The following is a 27,846-nucleotide window of genomic DNA, read 5'->3' as shown; positions in this document are numbered from 1 at the left end:
AAAATGCCTTGAACATAGGAGTCCTTTAAAACAATTTTCTAAACTTAAGAGATTTATTATTTTTTTATTTATTTGATTTATTTATATATTTTTGTTAGCTGATGAAGTAGAGTAAAAAGCAAATAGGTATAAATAAAATTTCCTCTCAAAAATGTTAAATTTTATTTAAGGGACATTTTTATTACATTTTCCATTTATATCAAATTAGAATGAATTGTCTCTGTCATTGATATGTCCTCTATTTTCATGGGCCCCACTAAAACAAAATCTCTGCATTGCTATCCATTTGCAAGATATTTCAAAGGGCACCACATTCATACTATAGGCTAGAAATAAATTTACAAAAACCATTAAATCTATTATTAGGAAAGGAAAATGTAACATATTTTCAATTTCATTTACTTAATATTCAAAAAACATAACTGGTTTTATTTGAATTCCCATTTTCTTACCTAGTATCTACTCCCCAACAGTTCCAGCGTTTCAATGCATTCATTACTGGTAAATAATTAATTATTCATTAAGTCATTTAGTAAGCATCTCTTAAATATCAAATATATATTATTCACTGTCTTAGGCTGGATAAAATATCTAGATAATAAGGACTTACATTTTGGCACCAAGAAACTTAAACTCTGATAGCAAATTTATGGGATGTATACAGAGAAAAATATGAGACAAATTTTAAAATGATATGTGAATAAGACTAATAACAAATACTATAAGTACCAGAGGACAATAGTATCATGGGGGGGGATAATTGGACTGCTGCTCTTTTTGGACATGGGAATTCTCAGGTCTCATTACCAGTTCTTTATTAAAATATTTAAAGCCAGAAGGGACCTTCAAGGCAACTTAATCCTATTCTATCATTTTATATATTAGGAAACTATGGCCCAAAGAGGTTACAAGATTTCCCTAGTGTCCCAAAGTAACAAATGACAGAATTGGTATCAGATCCAAGACTTTGATTCTAAATTGAGAGCTTTTTTCACTTTATCATACATCACCTATTTGTGGGGATCTAAAAGTCCATCCCATGATCAGAATAATTTCCCACTTAGCAACTCTGCAAGCCTACTCCCCTTATAATAACAATAATATCACTAATAATCAATTTTCCCACATTTATTCTTTAGCATTGAGTGAACACATTGTGCTTTTTTTTTTGAACTACACCTAAAAGTCTGCTGGAAATTAACTAAGCATCCTAAGGAATAACAAGTTTTATATTTTTTCCCTAGTACTCACTCTTAATTAATTTTAAATGAACATACTTGAATTACACTTGAATCTTGATTAACTGTTCTTTACAGTAAAACACAATTTACTAGAAGTCAAACCAATCTAGGAGCCCATCCAAGGAGCTGCATGGTATTGAATAGTTAGAAGGGTTACATAGGGCAGCCTACTCCTGAGACACTGACTTATCATGTGTCATTTTCTGATAATTTAGGCTTTATAGACATAAATGATGTCTCTTGAGATATCATAGTGTATATATATATATATATATATATATATATATATATATATATATATATATATATATATATATTTAGTGCTTAGAAGGGATCTTAGGGTCCATTTTGCATTCATGTTAATGATGGATTGTACACCTTTAAAGATTTATGGAATGCACATTACTGCACATGTTTTGGTTTTTCTTCTAGGTAAGGGAGCGACTGAGGGTTTCTTTAGAAAGAGTCTCTGCACTGGAAGAAGAACTAACAGCTGCTAACCAGGAGGTAACCTCACCCACTTTCTCCCCTTTTGAGGTTCAATATTGCTAACATGCTGGCCCTTGTGTTTTCCATCACATTTATGTCAAAGTGTCACCAAGTAAAAGAAAAAAAGATAAATTACTTTCAGGGAAGGCAACGACAAAGGTATATTGGAACAAACTGTCGGAGTTGGATGTTTCTTGGTTCCTACTCTATTCAGGTCTATTATTAGGAGAAGACAAAAGAGGGAAAAAGCCAAGAACTAGTGACAGGTCAGAATTCACTGAGGTTTTTTAGCTCAATACCATTCACTTCAGGCAGGAGAACACAGCTGTGTTCTACATTGTTATAATGTCAGAGATGTGACAGTAAAAACTTAAAATGTCACAAATGAAATGAACTCCACAACCCATTTAAAAATGTTTTCTCTTAGGTCCTGGATTCTCTTATCTTGCCAAAGCATAGGACCATAATTGAATAATGCTATTGAATTCCCTTCATTATGGTATTGCTGTCATCTCCAATTGTAATGTTTACAAATGATAGATTGTGCATAGGCTCATCAACTTGTACCTGAGAACTACTATACAGTGTTACATGTGCTACAGTTTCAAAGGATAGTTTCATCTTTAGTTCTGTATACACAGGGAATGACTTATATGTCATTACAGAATCAATAATATTAAAAAAAAAGCCTAATCACTTAAAAGTGTGATTAAACTGAGAGTAAATACCATGTGAAAATTAAACAAAATTGTTTTTTAATACATCTTGTTTTGTAATTACACTGATGTTTTAATAGAATAGGATATATTTTTAAATAGTTGACTTTTTAATTTTGCTTCAAAAATCATTGTTACTCCTTAGCAGAATGGCTTTTTTAATTAAATAAAATATACTGCTCAAAAATAATTTCCCCAAAGGTATACAATGCAACATGAATGTATTTTGAGTGTAGAGATTTTTCTTTAAATTGAATTTCTTCCTTATATATATAAAAGGCCATTTGCCATTATTTGGGGTATAGAGGATATATGCATATATATATATATATATATATATATAATATATGTTTTTACAAGGAAATGCAATTAAGTGACTTTCCCAAGATCACACAGCTAGGTAATTGTTATGTCTGAGGCCAGATTTGAACTCTTGACTCCAGGAATACTCTAGCTACTGTGCCACCTACCTGCCCCAAGGAGATATAATGCTGCTGCCTTATTGAAATGTCTGGTCAAGTCTCCTCCAATTTGCTTTTTTCTTTCTAATGTTTACATTCATTCTTTGCCTTCCCAAATTGCGAACACATAAAAGTGTATGCATTTTTATATTTGATAAATTTCAATTATGCCCACAAGCATTAAACATTTTTCACTTCAGGAGTGATGTTTTGTTGCCATCAAAAATTATTATTAAAAATTCAATATAGCTATAATAGTAGTAATAAATCATAATAACTTTTATATGACATTTATTATGTTCCTGGACCTATGAATTAGAAGTTATTTTTGTTCTATATTATAAAATATTTTCCTATAATAAACAATAATATTTATATCATTAAAATACTTAGGGATTTTAAATTATAATATTAATAGAAGTATCCCCAAGAGTCCATATTTATTCTTTCCTTTCACTTGTGCTAGAATGGAAGTTAGAGAAATGAACTGAGATTATTACAACAAAGACTATCCTTAAAAATATACCCCAAAATAGCTTAACTGAAAATAGACAGTATTTCTTATATTTCCAATGATTTTTTATTCTATACTTCATTTATTCTAAAAGTAGTCATTGTTGAAGAGAAATTGAATATAGCATTTACCAAGAATGGAAGCATCAAACACATTAGGGACATAGCAAAACCTTATTAATTTTTGAATCAGTATAGTGTAGAGGAAGAAAAAAATTGTTGAACTTCACACATCTCGATATAAATTCCAAGACTGATAAGTTATTAGGTCTATGATCCTAAACAAATAATTTTACTGTTTTGAGTTTCAGTTTCACCATTTGCAAAATGTAACTGATAATTCATCAGTCACATATAATTCGAAAATATGTATAGAAACTCTCAGAAAGGGGAAGTCAGAAAAAAATGAATGGAGAAAATAACAGGATGTAAGTACAGTGTGAGAAAATGTAACAATCAGAAAAAGCAAAATTTTAGTGAGTTCAACTAAGGAGAATATACACAGATACATACATATATACATGCACATATATATATATATATATATATATATATATATTTATATATTTATGTATTTTCCCAGCAACATTGAGAGAAAAGGGAGGATCAAAGAAAAGATAGAATTGTTGTTTATGGTGAAGGTCACCATGCTAATTAATGAAAAAGGGATCCATTCTTTAGACTTCCATTTTTTCACCAATGAAAAAGGTCTGGAAAAGGCAAAAGAAGACGATTAAGTATGTAATGTCCAAAACAATTAAGGAGATAGTGAAAATGCATGTAAATGCCTTTAATGAATTGGCAGTATTTGACCTAGATGAAGTAAGATCTGTGACTACTGACTGGGTAGATGTGATTATTGATCCAATGTCAATTAGCCAGAATTTGAGAAGTGCAAATATTATTTCAGTTTTAAACAAAGGGATGATCAGTCTCTGAAAACTTTGCATCACTCTGTGTGTCTTTGATTGACAATTAAATTCTAAAATATTTTAAGTAATAACTAATGAACCACCAGAAGAGGAGGTGATGATTGCAAAGAGCTAACCTGACCTCAGGAAAGAGTAGGTGATGTGAGACTAACTATATACTTCACTAGTTGATGTTTTAGGGGAATTATATAGATATGGTTTACTTGGATAGTAACAAAGCATTTTAAAGGCTATTTAAAAAGCAGACACTTATTCTGGGAAAAAATAGGGAAAAAAATAAATTTAACAATTAAATGGATGCTGAAATGAATGAATGACTAAATCAAAAAAGTAGCCCATTGATGATTTAATTTCAACTTGGATCTTTGATAAAGGTCCCCAGTGAAATATTCTGAAAAATCTATGCTTGACCCATGGTGTGATAGGCATAGATGTATACTTATATATGCATATCTGCATATTTGTATTATATAATATATATATACCCAAATAAATATACTTTATGTTTGAGTATTTTCTGTTTATAAAAGTACATCTTATAAATGTATTGCAAACAGACTTCTCTTTACTCAAGTTATTGAGAAGTAAAAAATCTTACTATATATATATATATGATTTTATATAAACATAATATAAAATAATAGTGATGACGTATTTATTTTTATTTATTTATTTATTTTAGTTTTTGCAAGGCAAATGGGGTTAAGTGGCTTGCCCAAGGCCACACAACTAGGTAATTATTAAGTGTCGGAGACCGGATTTGAACCCAGGTACTCCTGACTCCAGGGCTGGTGCTTTATCCACTGCGCCACCTAGCCTCCCTATGATGACATATTTAACAAACTTAAATAATGCAAAGCTGGGAAGGATAGCTAATATGCTGGATAATCATCAGAATTCAGGAAAATCTTAACAAAACAGAATGATGCACCAAATCTTGAATGGAGCTTTCATTTCAGCAGTGGGTTCTGACCACAACCTATTTATCTTATATGATTCTTATCTTTCAGGGGCAGCTAGGTGGATAGAGTACCAACCCTGGAGTCAGGAGGCCCTGAGTTCAAATTTGACCTCAGATACATAATAATTACCTAGCTGTGTGGCCTTTGGTAAGCCACTTAACCCCACTGCCTTGGAAAAAAAAAAAAAACTTAAAAAAAAAGTATCTTTCCATGAATCCTCCACAGATTCATCAAGAATTCCAGAGACTTTGCTCTGATTCTTTTGGTCATTTTTGGATGACTTTGCCACCATTAGATTGTTTGTCTACTGTCTTTCCCTAAGGTTATATAACCAAGCCCATTCTTTTTTTAGGCATCCAGGACAGTAGTGATGTCTTTTTTCCCCCACTTTTTGAATGTCAGTCATGTTTGCTAATATGCTGCAACATAATTACATACAATGAGAATTGATCTAGTGCCCTTAATCTATCTAACTCAGATGTGCCCTGATTCACAAGAATGTAGGGCTTCTAAGAGAGCATTTGTGTTATAAAAGATATTTGCAGCAATAAATTCCTTAAGATAATTGAAAATTCTATCCAATTTCCCAAATACCATCCACTCTGAACTAGTTCAGTACATTCCTTAGAGTGACCATTGATATTACCAAATTAATTTTTGTACATCTCATTAAGGTAACATTGAACACAGTGAATATTCAAGAGATAATGTGAGAATAATAGCTAGCATTTATATAAAACTTGAGTTTAAAAGTACCTTCATATACATTTTTTAATTTGATTCTCCCAGCAATCTGATGACATAGTAAATATTTTTGGAGATGAGGAAACTGATACTTGACCCCTGTATCACAGCTAAATATGGCAGATTCGAGGATAGAAGTCATATTTTTCTACAACCTTCTAGTGTTTTTTTTTTCACCTTAGTATTACTACTAACTGTTTTTGGCAATAACTATGTATAAGGAGAGTTCAGTTTAATTTTATAAACCTCTTTTAATGTACAAATGTTTTTGAAAAACATTGAATGGGTTTTAAGGGCATGATCCAAAGAACCATAGCCATATTATTGAATCTTTATGTACTGCTGTATAGAAACTTCATTTGTTTCAAAATATTATCTGATTATTTGAAAATATGTAGAAAAGTCAAATCAAAGAGAACGGAAGAGAATTGATGTATTGTTCTCAAAATTCATTCTTCTCTAACATTAGGCCAAGTAATTTTCATAATTATTCAATTTAAGGAGAATAATGTATTATTCTAAAATGATCTGGTAAAATCATTTGAAGGAACACTTCTCAATAAGCATACAATGAATCCTTATTTAAGAGGCTTATTTCAAAATGAATTTTACTTTAAATGAAAGAGAATTAGGGCATTAGGTACAAATCTGTTGACAGTTTTGTTTGTTTTAATTCACCTATTTTCATGCTAAACAAAGACAATACAGATTGCCAAATATGGGTTTTCAAGGCAAAATGGCATTTCCTATTTTATGCATGTTCATCAGCAGCTTTGCTCCATAAAATAAATTGAAAAGCAAAGGAAAGCTTGAAGTTTTAAATGCCTTTTACATTGAACTATATTATGACTATGAAAAGTTAATTTTATCAATAACAAATATGAGAACAAGTTTATTTTTTTGTTCATTTGGGGGTTTTGCAAGGCAATAGGGTTAAGTGACTTACCCAAGGTCACACATCTAGGTCATTATTAAGTGTCTGAGGCCAGACTAGAACTGAGGACCTCCTGACTCCAGGGCTGGTGTTCTATCCACTGCACCACCTAACTGCCCCCAAGCAAGTTTCCTTTGAATTTGAAATTAACTCTCCTGAACTCATTTCTTTTTTTATTTGTGGAAGCTTTGTCCATAATGCCTTTAACATTATACAAATTTAACAGATTTTTATTAAACATTTATTTCCTGTTGTTCTCTTCTCACCCAGTTAATAGATTTGGGTTCACATGCTTCATTCTTCTGGAACAGAAGCAGGATAAGACCCAGTCTGTGGATCATATAAGGCCATAAAATCATTTGGTCTGACACTGCCATAGCAACTGCAGGCAGTACTCAAGTTAGTACCTCCAGGAGCTTTTTAGGGATGAATTAATTAAATGATTGATCAAATATCGTAGGCTAATTTTTACATTGATGATTTTGTATGACCTGCAAATGATGTTACACTAATGGCTATTCACAGAAAAAAAAAAAAAGGTTCCCAATCCCTGTTCTAGTGAATCCTAAATTTCATCATTTTGGGTACTCCCAATAGTGGTACGGAAGGAAACCTAACTGAAATCTTTTCCGTTCAATTGTGAAATTTATTTCTTAGTCTTTCCTTGGATCTTCTCTAGAGAATCTCCTCAGTCCACCTGAAGTCTTAAAGTGAATCCTTTTAATATATTATTGAACTGCAAAATTTATCAATTTGTTATCTGTTGCTGTTATTGCTTGGTTAGATCACTGCCTTTTCTGGTCAGATGGATTGATATAGTTTTCTTCTTATGAAGCATAAAAGAGTTGTGTTGGTTATGTGATCGCTGAATTCTTGTGCCTTGCTTAAGCTATGATCACAAATCTTTAACACACGCCAGCAATGAATAAGAAGGTGCAACCTACTTAAATACAGCATCTGTTTTTTTTTCTGTTGTACTTTGCATTGCATGTGATTTTGTTCTTCTCAGACATCAGTATTTTATGTGTGACAATCATAGAGCATCACCAAGATGGCAATGATATTAAAAAACATGAGCCCATAGCTAAGAGCAATTTGGAATGATTGAAGTCATTGTTCACTATCCCCTAATGCAGTTTGGATCATTCCTTTCCTCTCACTCAATTCTAGATGCATTTTATTATCTAACTGAAGTGACTTGCCAAGGAATGTGTCCTAATGAACATAGTTAATGAGCTGACCATTTAAATGCTTGTAATAATTTATATGGATTTTTAGATGGATCTCTTTTGAGGGTGAATTTCATTGCAGAAATCTTGGTAGTTTTTCAGAGTATGTTTAGTATTACAATCTTGCTGTGTGTGTGTGTGTGTGTGTGTGTGTGTGTGTGTGTTTGTGTGTCTGTCTGTCTGTCTGTCTCTCTGTGTATACACTCACACCCACACATATATATAGGTAATATATATGCATATTTGTTTGTACACATGCTAATACACATGTACACAATGATCTGGAGAACATCTCCATGTAGTGGGAATATTTCTACCACATAGTCTTTCATTCATTTTCATATTTTAGACAAGTATTTATTGGATATCTGCTATTTGCCAAATATTCTGTTTAGATGCTAGGGATACAGAGACAAAATTAAAATTAACCCTGCCCTCAAGGAGCTTGCCATATTCCCTGATGTATGAGGTGCTCCCATGTATAAGAAGCACCTTGATTTGGGGGGCCTGAAATTTAGAAAAAATATATTTCATAAAGTTATTGAAATGAAGTTTTCTTCAAAATAAAATTCATACAACTTATCACTGTCAAAACTCCCATCCGTGAACTCATCCTCATCTGTGTTTGGTGATGAATCATTGTCTCTGACCATTCTCCTGCCTATGTTCTGGTCTGTGATTGAACACAAATACTCCCTGGACAAGTTTGGTACAAGGACACATGCTTAGTCCATTCTGTTTCATGAACTTGAGGCACCAATTGTGCCCTCCTTGGGAATCAGTCACTTCTTTTTCATCAGCAATTCTTCTAGCCTCCTGCTGAACTATCTTTGTGGACACAAGATTACAGGATTTCCAATGGCCCTTTGCTCTTCAATCTATCTCTTCAGTTCCCTCTTGAAATCAGACCATTTGACTGCCTTGCCTCTCATGTGCAGTGTTTTCAGTTGGGTTTCTTCTTCCAGTAGCTAGTCTCAGATGGTTTTCTCAGTTGGAGGAGGACCAAACCGATGTTCAGCAGCAGGATTTCCATTCACTTTTGCAAACTTATCACTTTGAACTTGAATTCAGCACTGAATGAAAATCTTTTTTTGAGCATTTCTGGACAGAACATGGCAAAATGTAACCTAATAGACTGTCACAAATCTGCAACAATGAGCACAAAGACAACTAGTGCAAAAAAGTGGGAAATGCAAGTAAAAAAATCTACAGTCCTTCCCAGTTTTAAGACCCCAAATTTCTCAAAAAAGGATGTGTCTTATATATTCCATTGATTGAAATTATCTATATTCATAGATAATTAAATATGAAATATAGCGTGACCTGCAAATTTTAGTACTTAAGCTCAAATAGCTCTAAGACATTTGAAATGTCCTGTATATCCAAAGTGATATCTAAAAGGAGGCATAACAACTAGTAAGGTTGTTCCCTGGGAGGGAACTTAGGAAGATAGCTATTGAATTTTATTTTAAAAGCTAATGAAATTTGTAAGACAAAGATGGTGGATTTTTTTTCTGGTATGAGGAACAATGAGGCCTCAAGATGTTTGACTGGAACAGAGTTCATGAAAGAATAATATTCAGAAACTCTGGAAAGTTAGGTTTCCAAACCAAATTTGAGGTGTTATTTTTAAACTAGCCACATTTATTTGTTGTAGTTTTGGATTGGGCTTATAGTGAGATAAACAGGCAGTCATGGTAAAGTCTAATGACACCATTGTCCTGATGTGTTCTGGGGATTATGCACATTCATCCTTGCATTATCAATGAATCTCCCAGTTAAGATGTTATCATCTCTATACTGGTAATGTAATTAGTTTGCTGCTATCTCATTGACAATTTGCTAATCTGACCAAATTCAACTTTATCTTTGGACCACAAATATCACTTCAGGAAGAAGATGATCTGGGCAATTTTCTGTCATCTAAGTAAAGAATATAAATTTTTTAATGTTAAAATACCTTTAAACAAAAGATATCTTTACTGATTTATTAGAGAACAGATACTATATACATTTTCACTATGCTTGAATTTTTACCCTTATTCTAACTTTCAGCATATTTTTCTATTATACACATAATAATTGTTAACAGATAGTTTTTCTGATTACCCTAAAGTATATGCCAAAAACATGAAAGCTTTGTGGGCTTCTCTGTTGCCAGAGGATATGACTAAATTAAGACATACCTTATCCCCCCCCATCAATTTAAAGACTTAAAGAAGTTTCCCTCTATTCACTACATATAAATATATATGTAGACACGCACATGCACATATATGCACACACACATATATATACTAGCCACACACACATATATGTAAAATGTAAAATTTTCAACATTCATTTTTGTAAAATTTTGAGTTCTAGAATTTTCTCTCTGCCTTTTTCTCTCCCCAGGATAGAAAGCAATGCATTATGCCATCTACTTTACTCATTATATTAAAACTAATGGATGAAAATTTAGGCGGTTGAATAGTAGGAAGGAATCCTCATCAAGAAATACAATGGGGGGGGGGGGCGGCTAGGTGGGACAGTGGATAAACACCGGCCCTCGGGCACTTAATAATTACCTAGCTGTGTGGCCTTGGGCAAGCCACTTAACCCCATTGCCTTGCAAAAACCTAAAAAGAAAATACAATAGGAGAAATCATATTAAGTCATTAAGTTGTCATAGGGAAAAAAATAGAGACTTCTGTGGACTCTGGAGCTTTTGGTCTAACCAGAAGTATTCAGTGGAGAGGATTTCATTATAGGGAGATGATATGACGATAGACAAGAAGATGTCCAATAAGCAGCATAGAGGGACCCAAATTTATATACAGTGCCAAGTACCAGCTCTATTGAATGCTACCCAGGTCCAGGTACTAAAGTTAGGGCATACTGGGTGGGTGGGTGGGGGGATTGCCTTCTACCATTTTACAATTAGGAACTATCACGGGCATTAGCCTGTTGTTGAACAGGAAGCAAGTTCAGAAATAAGCAGTGGTTGCATGGGTTAAAACCCAGGAAGGGTTTCAGTTCTAGGATCTAGTCCAATCTTAACCCTTCATAGAAACAGCTGGGATAGGAATCCTAGTCAAGTAAGTTTTGTCACCAAACCAGTAGAGCCTTCCAGCTAACTGATAATGATTGAGTCTATTAGTAATCTATTTGAATTCCAATCCAGCCAAGTCCATAGGTGTGTTGCTTCAATCAATCCCAGATGAGAATTCTGCAGAATTCAAACCACAGTGTTGGTGATTAGACTTTTCTCTACTCATTACTTTGGACACACACAAAGCTTCAAGCTGCCCCTGGAATCCAGAAATAACATAACAGTCAATACCCCAAAGAAGCAACAACAAGGCTTGCTCAAATCTCCTCACTAGATGCAGTACATGACCCTAACATAAAGTCCAAAGTGAGGAAGAAGACTGGAAAAATAATCAAAGATTAAAAAAAGCAAACAAGAAGGAAGTCCACCACAAAAAAAAGACATTATTATGACAGAGATGCTCAGACAAATCCAGTAGCAAATAATGACTCCAACACGTCTACAAGCAAAACCTCAAAGAAAAACACAAATTGGTCACAAATTCAAATATGATTCCTGGAAAAGATGAAGTTAGAGTTATTATTTTTATAGATGAAATTAGAATCCTAAAAGAAAAACTGGAAATTATTATTATAACCATCATGCTTCTAGCATTTTGACTTTAAAATTATCAAATTTTATTCTCACGACAACCCTGGGAAGTAGGCGCTATTATTATCATTTTTCAGATGACGAGATTGAGCCAAACACCAGTATCTGAATGAAGTAGGATTTTTAACTCACATTTCCTGACTCCAAGTCCAGTACTCAATGCATTATACCATCTAGCTGCCTGGGTATTGGGGGAAGGAAGGTCTAAGGAAGAATGTGAAATATAGAAGATAATTAAAAGGAAAAGAATAGTTTTAAGCAAAACTTCCGCAAAGCAATACACTCCCTGCAAATTAAAATTGTCCAGATAAAAAACAATCCCTCCATTACACAATAAAGAACATTAAATGAAACTCAACAAATCTAAAAAATTAGAAGAAAATTTAAGATGTTTCACAAAACATGAAGAAACTGAGATAATTTAAGAAATCATTAGACTAATAGAACCTATATTTAATAGTTCATGAATTCATTAAAGAATGTTCCCCAGATTTCTTAATACTGGTAAAGTGTGGAGGGAGTGCAAATGGACACACCTTAAAGAAAATCCCAAACAAAATATCTTAGAGGCCTTGGATCCAAAATCCAATTTCCATATCAAAGAAATAAATATTATGAGCAACTAAAATGAAAGAATTCAAGTACCAGGGAGCCACAACCAGGTTCCCCACAGGATTTAGCACCTGGAGCTATGCAGGAACAGAGAGCTTAGAATTCAGATTTCAGTACAAGAATAATTTACTCTTGAGGGGGTTCTATTATGTTTTGATAAGCCTGAAGACTTTAAGGAGAAAGGAGAATATATGAGGGTAAAGGGAGATAGACTAAAGTTAGGGGAAATTATCTTGCAATCAGGAGGCAAAATGTAGATTAATAGGAACAAGTAAGAAGGAACTGGGAAGTTCATTAGACTTTCATTTTTACCTTACTCTAATCATAACTGGTGGAAGGGTGGCAGAATACACAGACAACCATCCCTCATGCACATAATAGCACACATATATGTATGCACTTAGAGCTAGCACAGAAATACTTCTCACTGAATAAAGAAAGTGATGGAAAAAGAAAAAAGGAAGGAGGAAATAAAAGGGAGGGTAGTTTAAAGGAAGGATTAATCCCAAGAAAAATAGAAATCTTTTGTATAGGTAAAGTACTGAAAACTAAACTAGTCCCCCTCAATCAAGGTATGGACAAAGTTAGTATACATAAATATAATAGAATACTACTTTTTAAAAAGTAATAATAAGAGATGATAGTTTCAGAGCAACCTGGGAAAATTTGTATGAACTGATACAGAGTGAAGTGAGCAGAATTTGGAGAATAATTTGAAATGACAACTGTGTAGTTAAAGACATAATTTTGAAAGGCTTTTGAAATAATCAGTATAATGAGGACCCATATTTCCCTAGGATTCATGTTGAAATAAATTACCCACCTTCTGATAGAGAAATGAAGGACTCAGATTATAGAATAAGGCATTTTTGGGGGACCTAAGGAAATTCATTTTGTTTGACATATTTGTGCTTCTATTAGTGGTTTTTGGTTTTCCTACTTTCCCAGTTGGAAAAGAAAACAGATTATTTGTTCCCAAAGGAAAGAAATAAAAACATTAAATATGCTTGAAAAGCAAACACTTGATATATTAAAGACTCCTACAGTAGGGTGAATGACTCTAATATCTTGAATTATTGAGATACCATGTTCAGGAGGGAAAAAATGCTTTCCATAATGTTACTGGCATTCTACCAAGGTGAGCATTGCAAGGAATTAAAAAACAAATTTTTCTCCTTATGGAATAAATCCTGTTCTACTTCCTGTGAGGGGGGAAAAAACCACCTAAGCAGAAAAGTCCATATTTTATCTTAAATGGCTATAAGAAATAATCTTTGAAGTTTCTTAAGCACAGAAGTGAGACTTCTGTGCTAGAAATATTTTTCTGATAGCCCTCTGGAGTTTGAACTGGATAGGCAGAGCCTGGAGAAAGGGAGACCATTAGGAGCACATTGCAATATCCCTGAGGGAAAATGATAGGGGCCTAAATGGGAGTTGTATTGTGGTGGTAGAATTTCCAAGAGCTTTTTATTTAAATGAAATCACAACTAAGGGTAAAAAATGTAAGAGGAGTGAGATTTAGACAGATAGTAATAGAAATGTAAATTTAAAATTCTATCAAAATCAGGGAACTGAGAGAGTGCTGTGAGATAGTTCTGATATAGAAGATAATAGTGCATAATGCCTTGGAGGGGTTTAAGGGGGACTTAGCTTATTTTTTTATATTCTAAAAAAGCTTTGTTCTCTATTTTCCTCCTGAGTTTTTAAAGGAAAGAAATTCCAGTTTTGATCAGGAAGCTGGGTAGGACAAGTTTCAGTCTTTTAAGTTCATTCTGTTAGATAACTGATCTAGTAACTCCAAAAGTGACAACTCCTTGTTATTATAAACTTACATTTTTTTAATTCTGTTTTCCAAGCACTTCTCACTCACCTATCCTGTTTTGTGTTGCTTTGTTCTTTGAACAACTTGTAGCTTCTCTGACATCCAAAAGCTAACTATATTTAAATACATAGTGATCTCCTGAAGCTTTGAGATTTATCTTGTGTCAACTTGATGGGTTATTTCTAGTTAAAGTCATGAAAGATAGCATTCCCTTGGATTGTGTTAGGGCTTTCATTTTAAAATTTTTTTTTTATTTTTTCATTTTGACCTCAGTAATCATCAATGATCATTAACATCTCAAGTCACAACATGAAAGACAATTTCACAAGGAATCATGCACTTATATAAAGCGAACAAAGAAATAAAAAAATACATGTATGAATATGTGTGTTTTATATATACATGTGGCAGGAATAATTTTTTCTCTTTTTTACTAATTCCTACTTCCCCTCCCTTTATTCAATTTTTAAGTTGCCTTAATGATCCATTTTCCCTCATATCACTGCCTACCAATCCACCAATCCACCCAAGGAAATGACTTCCCTCATAACCGATGTTTAGTTGAGCAAAACAAAAATTGGTTAAATATGAGAATTCAGGCCTGATTCTGTACTTTTAATCCTTCATCTTATTACCAAGACCTGGAAGATATTCCCCATCGACAGTCTTTCAAAATCATGATTGATGCTTTACTTAATTCTCTGAGATATTTTAAAGTGGTTTTCCTCACATTTTTGTAATAATCATTTAATTGTTCTGGTTCTGATCACTTTATTTAATTTTATATTTTAAAAAAGCTCATCTTATTTTTCTGACATTTCTTTCCTTTATTTTTTTTTGTTTTGTTTTAGTTTTTGCAAGGTGGGGTTAAGTGGCTTGCCTAAGGCCACACACCTAGGCAATTATTAAGTGTCTGAGGCCAGATTTGAACTCAGATACTCCTGACTCCAGGGCCAGTGCTCTATCCATTGTGCACTTAGCCACCCTGTTTCTCTTCTTGAGATAAGAATTGTGTCCTTTTCAGTAGTTTGAAATAATATCTTTGCCCTTTTTCTTCAATTTTTAAAATAATGTGAATTTTTATCTTTTGACATATATGTATTCAGAATTTCTTATGTTAGATGGAGTAAGTTGCTGATCTAATATGAATTTCTACCAGACTACTTTTCATTTTTCCCAGTAATTTTCATCACCTAGGGAAGAATTCTTTAAAAATAGGATAATGTTTTTCATGACATTCTCTAGATTTTTAACTCATATATATAAAAGACATTATGGCATAGAGTGGATAAAATATCTAGCCATGGAATTTGGAAAACAAAGTTAAAGCCCTAACTCTGACAACTCATTGAAATTGGACCAATAACTTAATGAGCAATTTAGGTAGTTCTGTAAGAATATGGTAAAATTTCCCAACATGCAGTGGAGAGGAGTTCTTTATGATTTCAATTTCATATAAAATTTAAATAAATGTCTAAATTTTATTTTGAATTCTATTTTATCATTTTAAAAATGATAAATGCTTACTTGAAGATCTAGCCATTGGGTAAAGTTGTAAGTAGAATAGATTTTACTATGCTTGATAGAATAACTTAATTTGTTGCTCACATAGGATATTCCTAACTCGAAATGAAGAATTGGTGTCATAAATTAGCTACCACACTTTGCTCATGTGAGCTTCCTTGCATTCCCCTCTTTTCAATATCGACCAGAGAAAGAAGAGATGAGTAAATTTTGTGTCCACACGTCTTTGGAGATATTACTGGGACATGTAGAGCTCTGTTAGAAAGCCAAAAAGAATGAAAAAGGAATAGTATTGCATCATAAATGAGAATCCCCCAAAAGTTTCACTCCTCTTTTCATGAGCTAAAATTCTCTTAATTATAGTGTCTCCTAAGATAAAGAATACCCATCATGGCTTCAACAAAGTTACAGCTAATGTCAATGAATGAAGCACAGAAGAAAAAGTTATTTTTGGAAAAAAAAACACAAAATAAAATACATGATCCTGATGCATGTTACTAAAACAAATTAAGTGATTTTAAATAGGAATTTTCTAGTGTTACCCTTCCTGATGGACTTTCATTAAAAAAAAAATTATGAAATTTATTTAAGGGAAGCTTAAACATATTTTTAAATGTTAATTTAATCTAGATGCTATGGTTCTTCTGACACAATAAATGATAATGCCATGATGATATAATTTTTTAAAAATATGCTACATTGCCTTTCATAGAGGATGTGATGTTGTAGACAGAGGCATAGTCTTGAAGTCAAGAAGGCCTGGGTCCAAGTATTAACCCTCAATGACTCTAGGCAGCTCATTTATCTTAAAAGTTCATTTACCTAGGTAATTTGTCTTGAGTTTATAGAGAATTGTGTTTATCATTAAATAAATCATCTATCCCCTATGCCTCTTGTAGATTTCATGATAATGAGTACTGAAACTATTTAGTTATAGGAGAAAAATGAAATTTAAAATGTTAAGTGACAGTGGGAAACCCATAGTAATGAATCCCTGCAGGCCACTTATTGACTTAGAAAATCCCAAAATAACACGCTATGCTATGTAGTATTTTTGTTTTATTTTATTAATCATTTCCAAATTACATTTTAACCTGATTTGAACAGCACTCAGAAGTTTTGCAAAAGGAAGTCACAGTTTTGATGACTCAGAGTATGGTTCCCACTAATTCCATTTTAATGTGTATCTAGGCATTATATAGATCATACCCAATGTCTTGTATATTTTAAAGGTTTAGATTTTTCTTTTAACTGTAGATAACTTTCAAATGTAACATCCCCCCCTATCCTAAGAGGTGCATATTTCTTTAGGATAGACAATGTTACTTCTGTCATTATCCCAGTGCTCAGTTATGTTAGCGTCTATTAAATTCCACTGTATGAAACATAACCTTGAAATTGTGTTTCTGTTGCCCAGAGCATATTTGCAAAGGCATCATCCACTCATTATCACCTTCTGGACTCTGAGTAATATTTTACATTTACCATACAATCCGAGCTGGTGAATATCCAATTGGTATAAATTTAGTTGGTATATCAATAAAGTAAGGTGTCAAAGCAGAGGACAGAACTCAAATTGAGATGCAATAAAGAATTCTAGAATCCTTTCCTCTCTGTGTGTGCTTATGTGTGTGCCTGTGTGTGTAACGTGCACATGCTTGCGTAACGTGCACATGCTTGTGTAACGTGCACATGCTTGCTTAGCAAGACGTTGATCTCAGTGTTACCATTTAGCAGTTCCATGAAGTTTTAAGATTTGTGGAAATTGGACCACGGCATCTATTGCAATTGAGTATAGTAGGACCTGGTTGGGTATCCATTATCAGGAGGACACTCATTGGAAGTATGGCCAAGGGTCTCATATTTCATGTGACCAGTATTTATCACAGAACCACGTTGCAAAGCACCTTCAGTTGTTTCCTTTTCTTGGTAATGCTCTAGTTTATCAATAATATCTTAGAAGTGTGTCCTTAATTCTTCTCATTCTTGGAAATGTCTTGGATGACACTTCAGAGTATCATAGAATCCTAGGCATAAAAATGGAAAGGGACTCAAAGACCCTCCCTTTTCCCCTCATTTTACAAAATAGGAAACATGATCAAGGAGTTTATATGACTTGTCCAAAAATCTTACATATAGTATCAAAGGCAGGATTTTGGTGCCTTCTAGTGATATCTTCCTACTCCCCTTGCTTTGATTGCCTTTGAGAAATTTGAGTTATTTGTGAGGGAATAGAGGAGTCAAAAGTAAGAGAAATGCCTTATCAAGATTGGCATGCAAAGCTTTATTATTAACATTAAAAAGAACAGAATATATATAAAAATATTACCTGACTAGTATTTTTAATTTCATCATCATGAAATAGTTATTATGAAAAGTAGATGGTGGCCTATATTTGTAGTTTTGAACTTCACCCCCATCCCTTTTGGAGATCATACATAACTTCTTGGTTGAATTTTTTTACAACAATAACTTCGTTTACTCCTTTGTCCCAAATAATTATTTTAGCCTATAATGAACATTTTTCTATACTTTTCTTATCAAATTTGTCTCTTCTGAAGCCTACCATTTTTATTACAGTTTCACCTTGCAAAATCACTCATGTATCCTTTACTTTTTCTAAACGATTTTATTTCACTAAACATTTGAATGATGGCCAGATTTTGTCAATTTTGCTTCATCTTTGGCAAGCCAGAGTACTGTTTTTTCTTCTTTATAGCTATTCATGCAGTAGTATATGCTTTTCTATTTTATGTTTCGATTTTACCTTCTGATGATACTGTATTACAAAGATGAGTCTCAAAACTGTAAATTACCTGAGTTATTATCAGCAGAAAATTCCTTCCTCACTGCTGCTAATTGTACCTTCCCAGCACAAAGAATCTTTTTTCCCAAACAAAAGAGAAACAGGGTGCCTTATGACAAGGCATGATGAAACACAGAAAAAGAGCAGAGTGCTTAGAAAATTGCTATTTGCTATTTCTATTATTTTTACTGATCCCTAAACCTGTGTGAAGTAATTGCCTAAAATGGAAGTTAAAATAGTCTCCTGTTGAGCCTAAGACATTTGAAGTCAAGTTTGAAAATCTTTGCAGCATCTTTTATTTCCTATTTTGGTTAGAATATTTTCCTTGATTAAAAACTTGCTTTCCCCATCTTATGTCTGTGATTATATTCATATCTTGGTATATGAAAATCACAGAGTTTCCTATTTGTCCCATGCATTAACATTATTGAAATCATTTTTTTACCCATAAGCATTATAAACCATCTAACCATATGATTTCTAGGTTGTACTTTTAAAACAGAAAATAAAGCCAGATATGCATTTGTGAAAAGTCATCCATCCCTTTTAATTCTTTCATCTAAATATTTGCTGTTCAACTATTAGCTAACTTGAAACCTGTGCATTAAACATAATTTTATGGTAAAACTTTGCACATAGACTTCACAATTATTTTTAATCATCTTTGCATTGTTCAGAATAGCTAACTCATTCAAGGTTGATATATAATATCACTGTTACTGTGTGCAATGTTCTCCTGGTTCTGCTCAGCTTAATTTGCATCAGTTCGTGTAAGGCTTTCCAAGTTTGTTTTTTTCTGAAATCATTCTGTTTGTCATTTCTTATGGCCCAATAGTAATCCATCGTAATTCTATAGAACAATCTTATACAACTTGTTCAGACATCCCCCAATTCTTCAATGAATAACCACTCGGTGTTTTATTTTTTGCCATCACTAAAAGAGCTGTTATAAATAATTTGTGTTCATTATATACATCTTTTTTCCTTTTTCTTTGATCTCTTTGGTATTCAGGCCTAAAGTGACATTGCTAGATCAAAAAGTAAACAAGATTTTTTCATCATTTAAATGTTTTTATAGTCCTTTGGGTATATTTCCAAATTACTCTCCAGAATGATCAGATTAGTTCACAATTCCATCGACTGCATTAGTGTCTCAATTTTATCCTCACCCCATTTTCCTTTTCGTGTCATATAGGCAGTCTGATAGGCATTGGACAGTACATGAGGACTGTTTTAATTTACATTCTCTAATCAATAGTGATTTAGAGCATTTGCTTTGACTACTTCTGAAAACTGCCTCTTCATACCTTTGACAATTTATCAATTGGATAATAGCTCATTTTTTTTTTACAATTTTAGCTTAGCTCTCTACATGGTTGTAAGAGGAACTTGTAATTTTTTCACAGTTATGATTACTACTGGTTTATTTCCCTCATTTTATTTCCTCCTATTTATCCTCTTCCATTTTTATTATTCTTTACAGCGAAGTTCAAAGCAGATATTATTTAGAAGGAAGGACATAAGCATTGCCTCCTTTATGATTAAAATCTCATTTGTTCTTCAGAACTGGCAAAGAGAGGATAAAAAAATGAAATGATAGAAAATTTGCATACAACAATTGCAGTTTGACCTATTTACAGAAGTTTTCACTTCTAGAAAATGGATAGATTGTGGCCACTCAAGTAATTTAATGAATAGGACATTGGACTTGAGTCATGAAAAGCCAAGTTCAAATTTTTCTTGAGACACTTAGTAGCTTATCTGTTGTTGCAACATTCAAACCCCCAAGTTCACCTCAATAATTATGGTAATACCTACTACTCCAGTGACTAATTTCATCAACGTGAGCTATTCCTCTGAAGATCCAGATTTCAACCTATCTATGTCTACCTCTCCTGTATATTTGTCTGGCATTCCATGAATATAACTTAGAGGGTACATCAGAGTTGTTCTGCTGGTAAAGGGAAGGAGGGGGGGCTTCCTCTTATTCTCTTGAAATCTACCAATGGAATGAATGTACTTTCCTTTGTTATTCAATATTTTTCCCCATCTTTTTCCAAAATCCATTGTCCTAATGGCATCATCCCTCTTTCCCCTTTGCTTGCAAGTATGTTATAGCTTAGTTACACCCACCATGCTCCTCTAAAGCCCCATGACTTTTATCCATAAGGGTGTGTGTATAGATATAAATATATCTATATACATATACAAATATGTATATAAATGTATTTATATAGAGAGAGATATATATGTATTCAAATTTGTATTTTATATTCACAAATATATTTGTATCTATGTGTGTATGTATCTTATGCAGAAAGCATTCACACCAATTATCCTGATTCCTCGATTGCATAGGATGTGAGTATAGAAATGGAAAACCTTTGGATAACTGGGAAGTGCTTTTAATGCACTGCTTTGTCACTGAAGTTTCATCTTTTAACACTGCCATTCTCCTACTGTTAGATGCCTAAGAGTCATAGTACTCTCCTAAGAAGTAATGGTTGTGTTTTGTTGTGGAGAAGAGCACAATGGTCATAAAGTCTAAGTACCATTTTAAGTTTTCGTAGATGAGACTAAAGGGATACCTTATATATGGAGTGCTCATCTGACTCCATAAATGAACAGTATGGAAGCATACCATATTTTTTGTATATATATTTTAATTTTAGGTAACAGAGATAAATTAATATTAAGCAATGCAAAGCTCTACTTTGTATTTAAAATTTCCCATTGCATTTTTGCCCTTTTCCTTTTACCTAAGGGGAACATATAAGAAATGACTAGAGGTTTGGAAACTCTAAAATATTACATATTATTTTTTCTTTTAGGACACTAGTTATTAGGTGTACAAGCACAATGATTTCAGATTTTTTTTCTCTAGAATAAAATAACTTTTTAGAGATTATAACCTTAGAAAAGATTGATGGTAAAAACCAACCCCCCCCCCAAATAAAACAAACAAACTATTGTGAAGGGCTTACTACCTCAGTCAAAATTTCTTTCAACTCCTTTTCATAATTGAGGTCTCTTTTCTGTGCACTTGATGCCAGTAATTCAATATCTTTGGTTTTTCTTAATCGTCAATACAAATAATTTATTGTATATTATTCAGGAACAATCCCTCTATGACAAATGTCATCATTATGAGATAAGAAGGAAAATATACTCAGAAGAAATTTACTGCTAACAATTGTGCTTTATTGGATTTATCCATTTAGAAACATGCCATTATGCAGTCAACTCTCCATTATTAACCTACATTTTTTCCTGTCTTTAAATGACAATCATTGTTCTTGAAATTCAATGCCAGGGCAGCTAGGTGGCAGTGGATAGCAGACCCTTAACAATTACCTAAGTGTGTGACCTTGGGGAAGTCACTTAACTCCATTGCCTTGCTAAAACAAACAAATAAAATGAAGAAAGTCATTGTCAATTATATAAGGATTTCAGATGTCATCTTATGAAGCGCATATTTCTTTTAGAGGTCAAAAATATTATATTGATGAGAATGTTACTGGTTTTTTTAGCCCTAGCACTCATTTAAGAGGTAGAAATTACTTGATTTCTACTAAGTGCACCAAATTTATGGAAGGTAACTTTGAATTCAGACTGTGAGGATGGAAGTTATCTAGATCCGCCCAAATGGTAAAGACTTTGTGTAGGCCAGTGATACACATTTAAAAAAGAAAAAAAGAACATACTTAATGAAGTTTTGAAAGGATTATCACCATAATGACTGAGGATAAAACTATTCTTTCCATAAAGATACTTGACTATTCTTAAGTAATAATTTTGTTGTCAGTCTTTGTCAAGAAGAAAGAAGGAACCATATTGATAGAATAGTGAGGCCTAAAAATATTGAATATTTATTATCAATATATTTTTATATATTATAATCAATATATAATCACAACACTTGATTTTTTTACCAATGTGGAAAACTGCTGATTTATTACATTATCACATTTGATAAAACCTAAAAATATGTTTTCCTGTATATATCTGAGATTTTATTTCATCAAAGTAATTGTCATTAAATGCAAATATTTCTAATCTGCTAGTTTTCTGTAAGGGGGTTGGGGAGAGAATCTTGATTTTTGGGGAAAGAGAATAACTCCTGACCAGGTCTCCTAATATCCATAATTTTTTGGGTAATGAATTTTACATGGATATTAAAGAAAAGTTCAGAAAAGTTTAGCCAATAATAGTTCTGAAATCAAAACACAGACATCTCCTTTCAAATTTTATCTTTCAGTCCTCTCTTAATAATAATTCAGCAAATGTTAATGCTTTCACAAGAATCATTGAGGTTTTTTGCTTCTCTTATTTACAAAGGAATTGATGGGATGTAATAGAAAGAACCCTAGTTAGTGAATTGGACAACATGGGTTTGAATCTTATTGCTAATCCTAATCCTTTTTTTTTTTTTAATTTTTGACAAGTCTTTCTACTTCTATGGACTTTATCTGTTAAATAAGATTGAACCATAAGTAAAGCCTCTTCAGATTCTCAAATTCACCATCCAAAGAAAATAAGGAGATAAGATTTCTAATCCCAAAGCCATAATATGTTATCTTTGTTAAATTTGAGGGAACTAAATTTCTCGGATCTCTTCCAGATCAGTGAACCAGTCTCTCTTAATCACTGCATTCTCCAGGGAGAACGAGCTCATAATTGTTTCCCCCATAGAATTAGTGGTACCTCTTTCACATCCAGATATAACATTGATGGTGGATGAGTCCTCATCTCATCTATTATTAGTCTGTTAACCAATGAATATTCTTTATTCTTTGGGACATCAATTCTGGCCTAATTGGAAATGGATTCTACTTCCTAACCTTGGGCAGCTTGATGTCAAAATCAATCTCTTTCTCCTAAAGTTAAAAAAAAAAGAATTCAAAGAAATGAAGCCTGTATCTCTGAGTCACTTATTGGCCTTAAAAGTAAAAAGACTCTTTATGGAGCATTACTATTGCAATCCTCCTGAGGCCTAGGACTAGGGGCCAATCTTCAATTAGGTATAAAACATATATAAATGAAAAAAATGCCATATAAGAAAATACCATGTTACAAATAGGGAGGGTAAAATTCAATATTATCAAGTATATTAATTGGACTTTTTCACAAGGTTCAAGATTTTTATAGCCCCAGTCTAGCGGCTCTGAGGTTAGATTCTCTTTCCTTAAATACCTCAAAGAGTTCAACTCTGAATTTCAAAGATCCAGAATGATAAAAACTTGGAGGAATTAGTCAACAGAACAGATCAAGAAATCAAAGAGGACCAATCACCCTCCCCAAAACACAGTAGCAGGTAGAGGCTTTGTACCTAGCACAAAGGCACAGTTCACTAAGTATATAGTCAGAGAGATGAGTAAATCAAAGAAAGCATTGACCAGTAACAAAAATTATTCCAAATCTAGCTTCATAAGAATTGTAAGTAGAAACAGGAAAAAAAATTCCACAAAGATTATATGCATGTTTAGGAAAATGAAGTTAGTGATTAAAAATAAAATAAAATAAATTGTGGGGAAAAAATGGAATGTAATTGAGTCATTTAGAAGAGGAACTGATAAATCTTACCAAGAAATGTTATCCTTGAACACTAAAATGAACTAAACATAAATCAATGACTTCATTATATGACAATAAATATTAGAAAACAAAATATGTGGTGATTAAGTTCAGACTAAAATGATAAAATTAATAAATATTAACTTAATAATAGTTAAAAATTAAATAACAAATATTATTAATATGATACTTATTAGGGGACAAAGCCATCTACTCCTCTAACAAGTGCCCCTAGCTCTATTTTCTAGGAAAAATCCAATCCCTATCCATTATGATATCCCCTCATATACTTGAAGACCATTACCATGATCCCTTGAGCTTTTGTTTCACCAGAATCATCCTAAGATTACAGTCTTCAAAGGATCCAACTTTGTTTCTTGTACAATTTAAGAACACATCAAATATACATTTATTCAAGAACCTGATGAAATCATCTCAAAGCAAAGAGCATATCTCTGGATTATATAATTGGAGAACTGTTACAATTGACATGAACTATCTATAACTACCCTTTCAGACTGCCCATAGAACTTTCCTTGTTTTGTTTTACACCATCATCGTGTTCTTCCACCTCTCCCTCAAAGTTAAACTCATAAATAGGAAAATCATCATCATGAAGATCATTTCATCTTAGATGCTCAAGCCTCATCAGTATCCTCATTTGCTTCTACAAGTTGAATTGGAGGACTGGAGTGAAAAAGGGCACAGAACTCTTCCCATAACCTTCTTTCTAAAAACAGTGAAAAATCCTACCTAATTTAGACTCCATCATTATCATCATGCCCATCCCAGGACCCCTCTCTTTTGTGTGATGTCCTCTGCCATTAAAATGTAAACTTCTTGACAAGGTCAGGGATTGTCTTAGACTTGGACTGGAATATAGTAGGAAATTAATAAATATTTATCATTTATTAAATAATATATAATTAAATAAAATATATAATGCATTTAAAGATATATCTATGAATATACATGCAAACATATATATATATATTTTACATGCAGTGAAATTTAACCTGAATGAGTAATCACTTATGTAATTCCATAATTTTTTCTATAGCTTTTTTGACTATGATCTTTCTACATCTCATCCTTATTTAGATGACAATGTATGTTTAATTTTAGTATTTCTAATCTCTGTAACTCTCTCCCTCCCTCTCATTTTTTTCCCTTTTGTTCTTATTCTTCTTTTACAACATGACTAATATGAAAATATGTTTAACATAGTTTTGAATGTATAACCTATATCAGATTACTCACTATCAAGAGGAGGGAAGGGAGGAAGAAAAATGTGGGATTTAAAATCTTCCAAAAATAAATCTTGAAAGCATGTAACTGGAAAAAAAATAATTAAAAAACATACTTAGGTTCAGGTTCATCTCTTTGGTCTCAATTGAGGCTCTCCTCAGTCTTAAGTAGAATTAGAAATTAGGAAACTCATCTTTATAAATTCAAATTTGATCTCAGATATTTGTCTGAGTGTGAGACTCTTGTTGAGTCACTTAATCATGTTTACCTCAGTCTCCATATTTATAAAATGAACTAGAGAAAGAAATGGCAAGCCACTCTAGAATCTTTGTCATGAAAATCCCAAAACTGAAAAATGATTAAATAGCAACAAAATATGTAGTATCTTCTTTATCCATAAATAATCACCTTTTTCAAATTATCACTGGAAAGCAAACTGGGCTTCAACATTCTTGAAGTTTTCTTTCAATGAAGCACTTTCCTGCTAAAAAGCACCTTTTAAAATAGCTTGATGCCTTATTATAATCTCTAGCTCTTAACAGGTCTAATATATGAACATTTTTGAATTCTTGAAAACTCATGCCTTGGCTCTCACTTCTCTTTTTCTTCTATAGTTTAGTTTTCTCATATTTAAGTTTTTCTATCTGGTTATCCTGTCCCAGTTTAATTTTTGTTTCAGCGGTCTACTAATATCCTTTACAGCAAATTTTTGAACAATACTTTTCTATCTTTTTTTGTTTATTTTTGTTTTTTCAAGGAAATGGAATTAAATGACTTGCCTAAGGTCACCCAACTAGCTAAGAATTATGTGTCTGAAACTGAATTCGAACACGGGCCCTCCTGACTCTAGGGCCAATGTTCTATCCACTGTGCCACCTAGCTACCCCTATCATTTTTTCAATTCTTAATGATTAGCTCTGGCCTCAGACCCTTTCTATTTTTTTCCTGATACAATTTACTTTGACCAGTTTCTTGATCCTTCCTTCAATAATTTGCCTCTAAGTTTATTGTTGTTTAGCTATTTTATCAGTCATGTCTGACTAACTATGACTCCTTTTGAGATTTTATTGCAAAGATCCTGGGGTGCTCTGCCATTTCCTTCTCCAGCTCATTTTACAGAGAGGGAAACTGAGTCAAACAGAATTAAGTAACTTGTCCTGGGTCATTTAGTTAGTAAGTGTTTGAGATCAGATTTGAACATGTAAAAAAGAATCTTTCTGACTCTGAACCCGACCCATTATTAATGTACCACCTAATTGTATTTTTTTAATCACTGTATTGTCCTCACTGACACCAGGAAAATGTACCTTTTTTCCTAATTTCATTCTGTTGTTTGTATTCTTGAATCCACTAGTTATAGTCTAACTGATGATGAGGTCATCCGTTTTTTCCCCAGGCCAGATAATGCCCTCTTTTTTTAATTCCATTTTTCTTTCCTAATCATTTGGAATTTAACTTCTCAAATAGGATCACATTCCTATTTCACATACACTGATCTGTCCTTTGACCAACCATGTTGCAGTTGTTAGAGAAGATAATTTAGTAGCTTTGTTTCTATTGTGATGATCTTGCATTGGACTTTTGTGAATTCTGCTCTCTTGGTCTTTCATCGTCACAAAAAATGATGATTTTCCATCCTTCGGCAAGTTGTCTTTTCTTCAAATATTTGTAATCAAAGCCATGAGAAAAATGATTGGAGCTATTTGAAATTTTATTTTCCTGTGAATATAACTATTTGGTACTTTGTTGGCCCATTGAAAGTTTAAAAAAAAATTTACTTTTTCTACTAACTTTGTACAAGTCAAATATAATTCTCTGATCTTGTATATGTTTGACCTAGAGCAGCAAGGGATAGAAGACTTTGGCCCATGGGCCAAATTCAACCCTCAATCTGTTTTTGAATTGCCCAGGAGCTGACTGGTTTTTATATTTTGAAATACAAAAATGTAAAAACTGTACTTGTGAGATGGATTTGTTGGACAGGTTATGGTTGATTAAATACTGGTCTAAAACATCATTCTTTTCCTTTGTCCACATGGATCACACTTTCAGATTATACTCCTGCCTTTATTAACACTGAACTTTCCATATACTCCACAAATGTATATGTCTTATTTTTTGGTTTGTTTTTTGTGCTCAATACTAATCCAGCAGATTTATTTCAACACTCATACCAGACCTATAACTCAGTCTACTGCCAAATCTCACAATCAGATTTTTCTGCTATCGTAGACTTTGCACATATAAACAGATATGAGTCAATCAAGTCCTCAAACTATTTACAATCAAACTAGAAAGAGTCCTGTAAATATGATCATTAGATGAACCATGGTAGTTAGAATGTTGGAATTGGA

General features: G+C 32.8%; 1 protein-coding gene across 1 annotated transcript in view; it reads left to right on the top strand.

Moving 5' to 3' along the window:
- PPFIA2 (PTPRF interacting protein alpha 2) overlaps positions 1-27,846 on the top strand; it is a 190,207-nt gene that overhangs the window by 12,269 nt on the left and 150,092 nt on the right. The window contains exon 2 of the mRNA XM_074221063.1: positions 1,674-1,748. Coding sequence (XP_074077164.1) covers positions 1,674-1,748 — 75 coding nt within the window. The remainder of the gene's footprint in view (positions 1-1,673; positions 1,749-27,846) is intronic.

Source organism: Macrotis lagotis, chromosome 2, assembly GCF_037893015.1.
Source record: "Macrotis lagotis isolate mMagLag1 chromosome 2, bilby.v1.9.chrom.fasta, whole genome shotgun sequence".
Lineage (NCBI taxonomy): Eukaryota > Metazoa > Chordata > Mammalia > Peramelemorphia > Peramelidae > Macrotis > Macrotis lagotis.
Note: the sequence above shows the minus strand (reverse complement) of the source record. Positions and strands in the feature narration are given on the sequence as shown.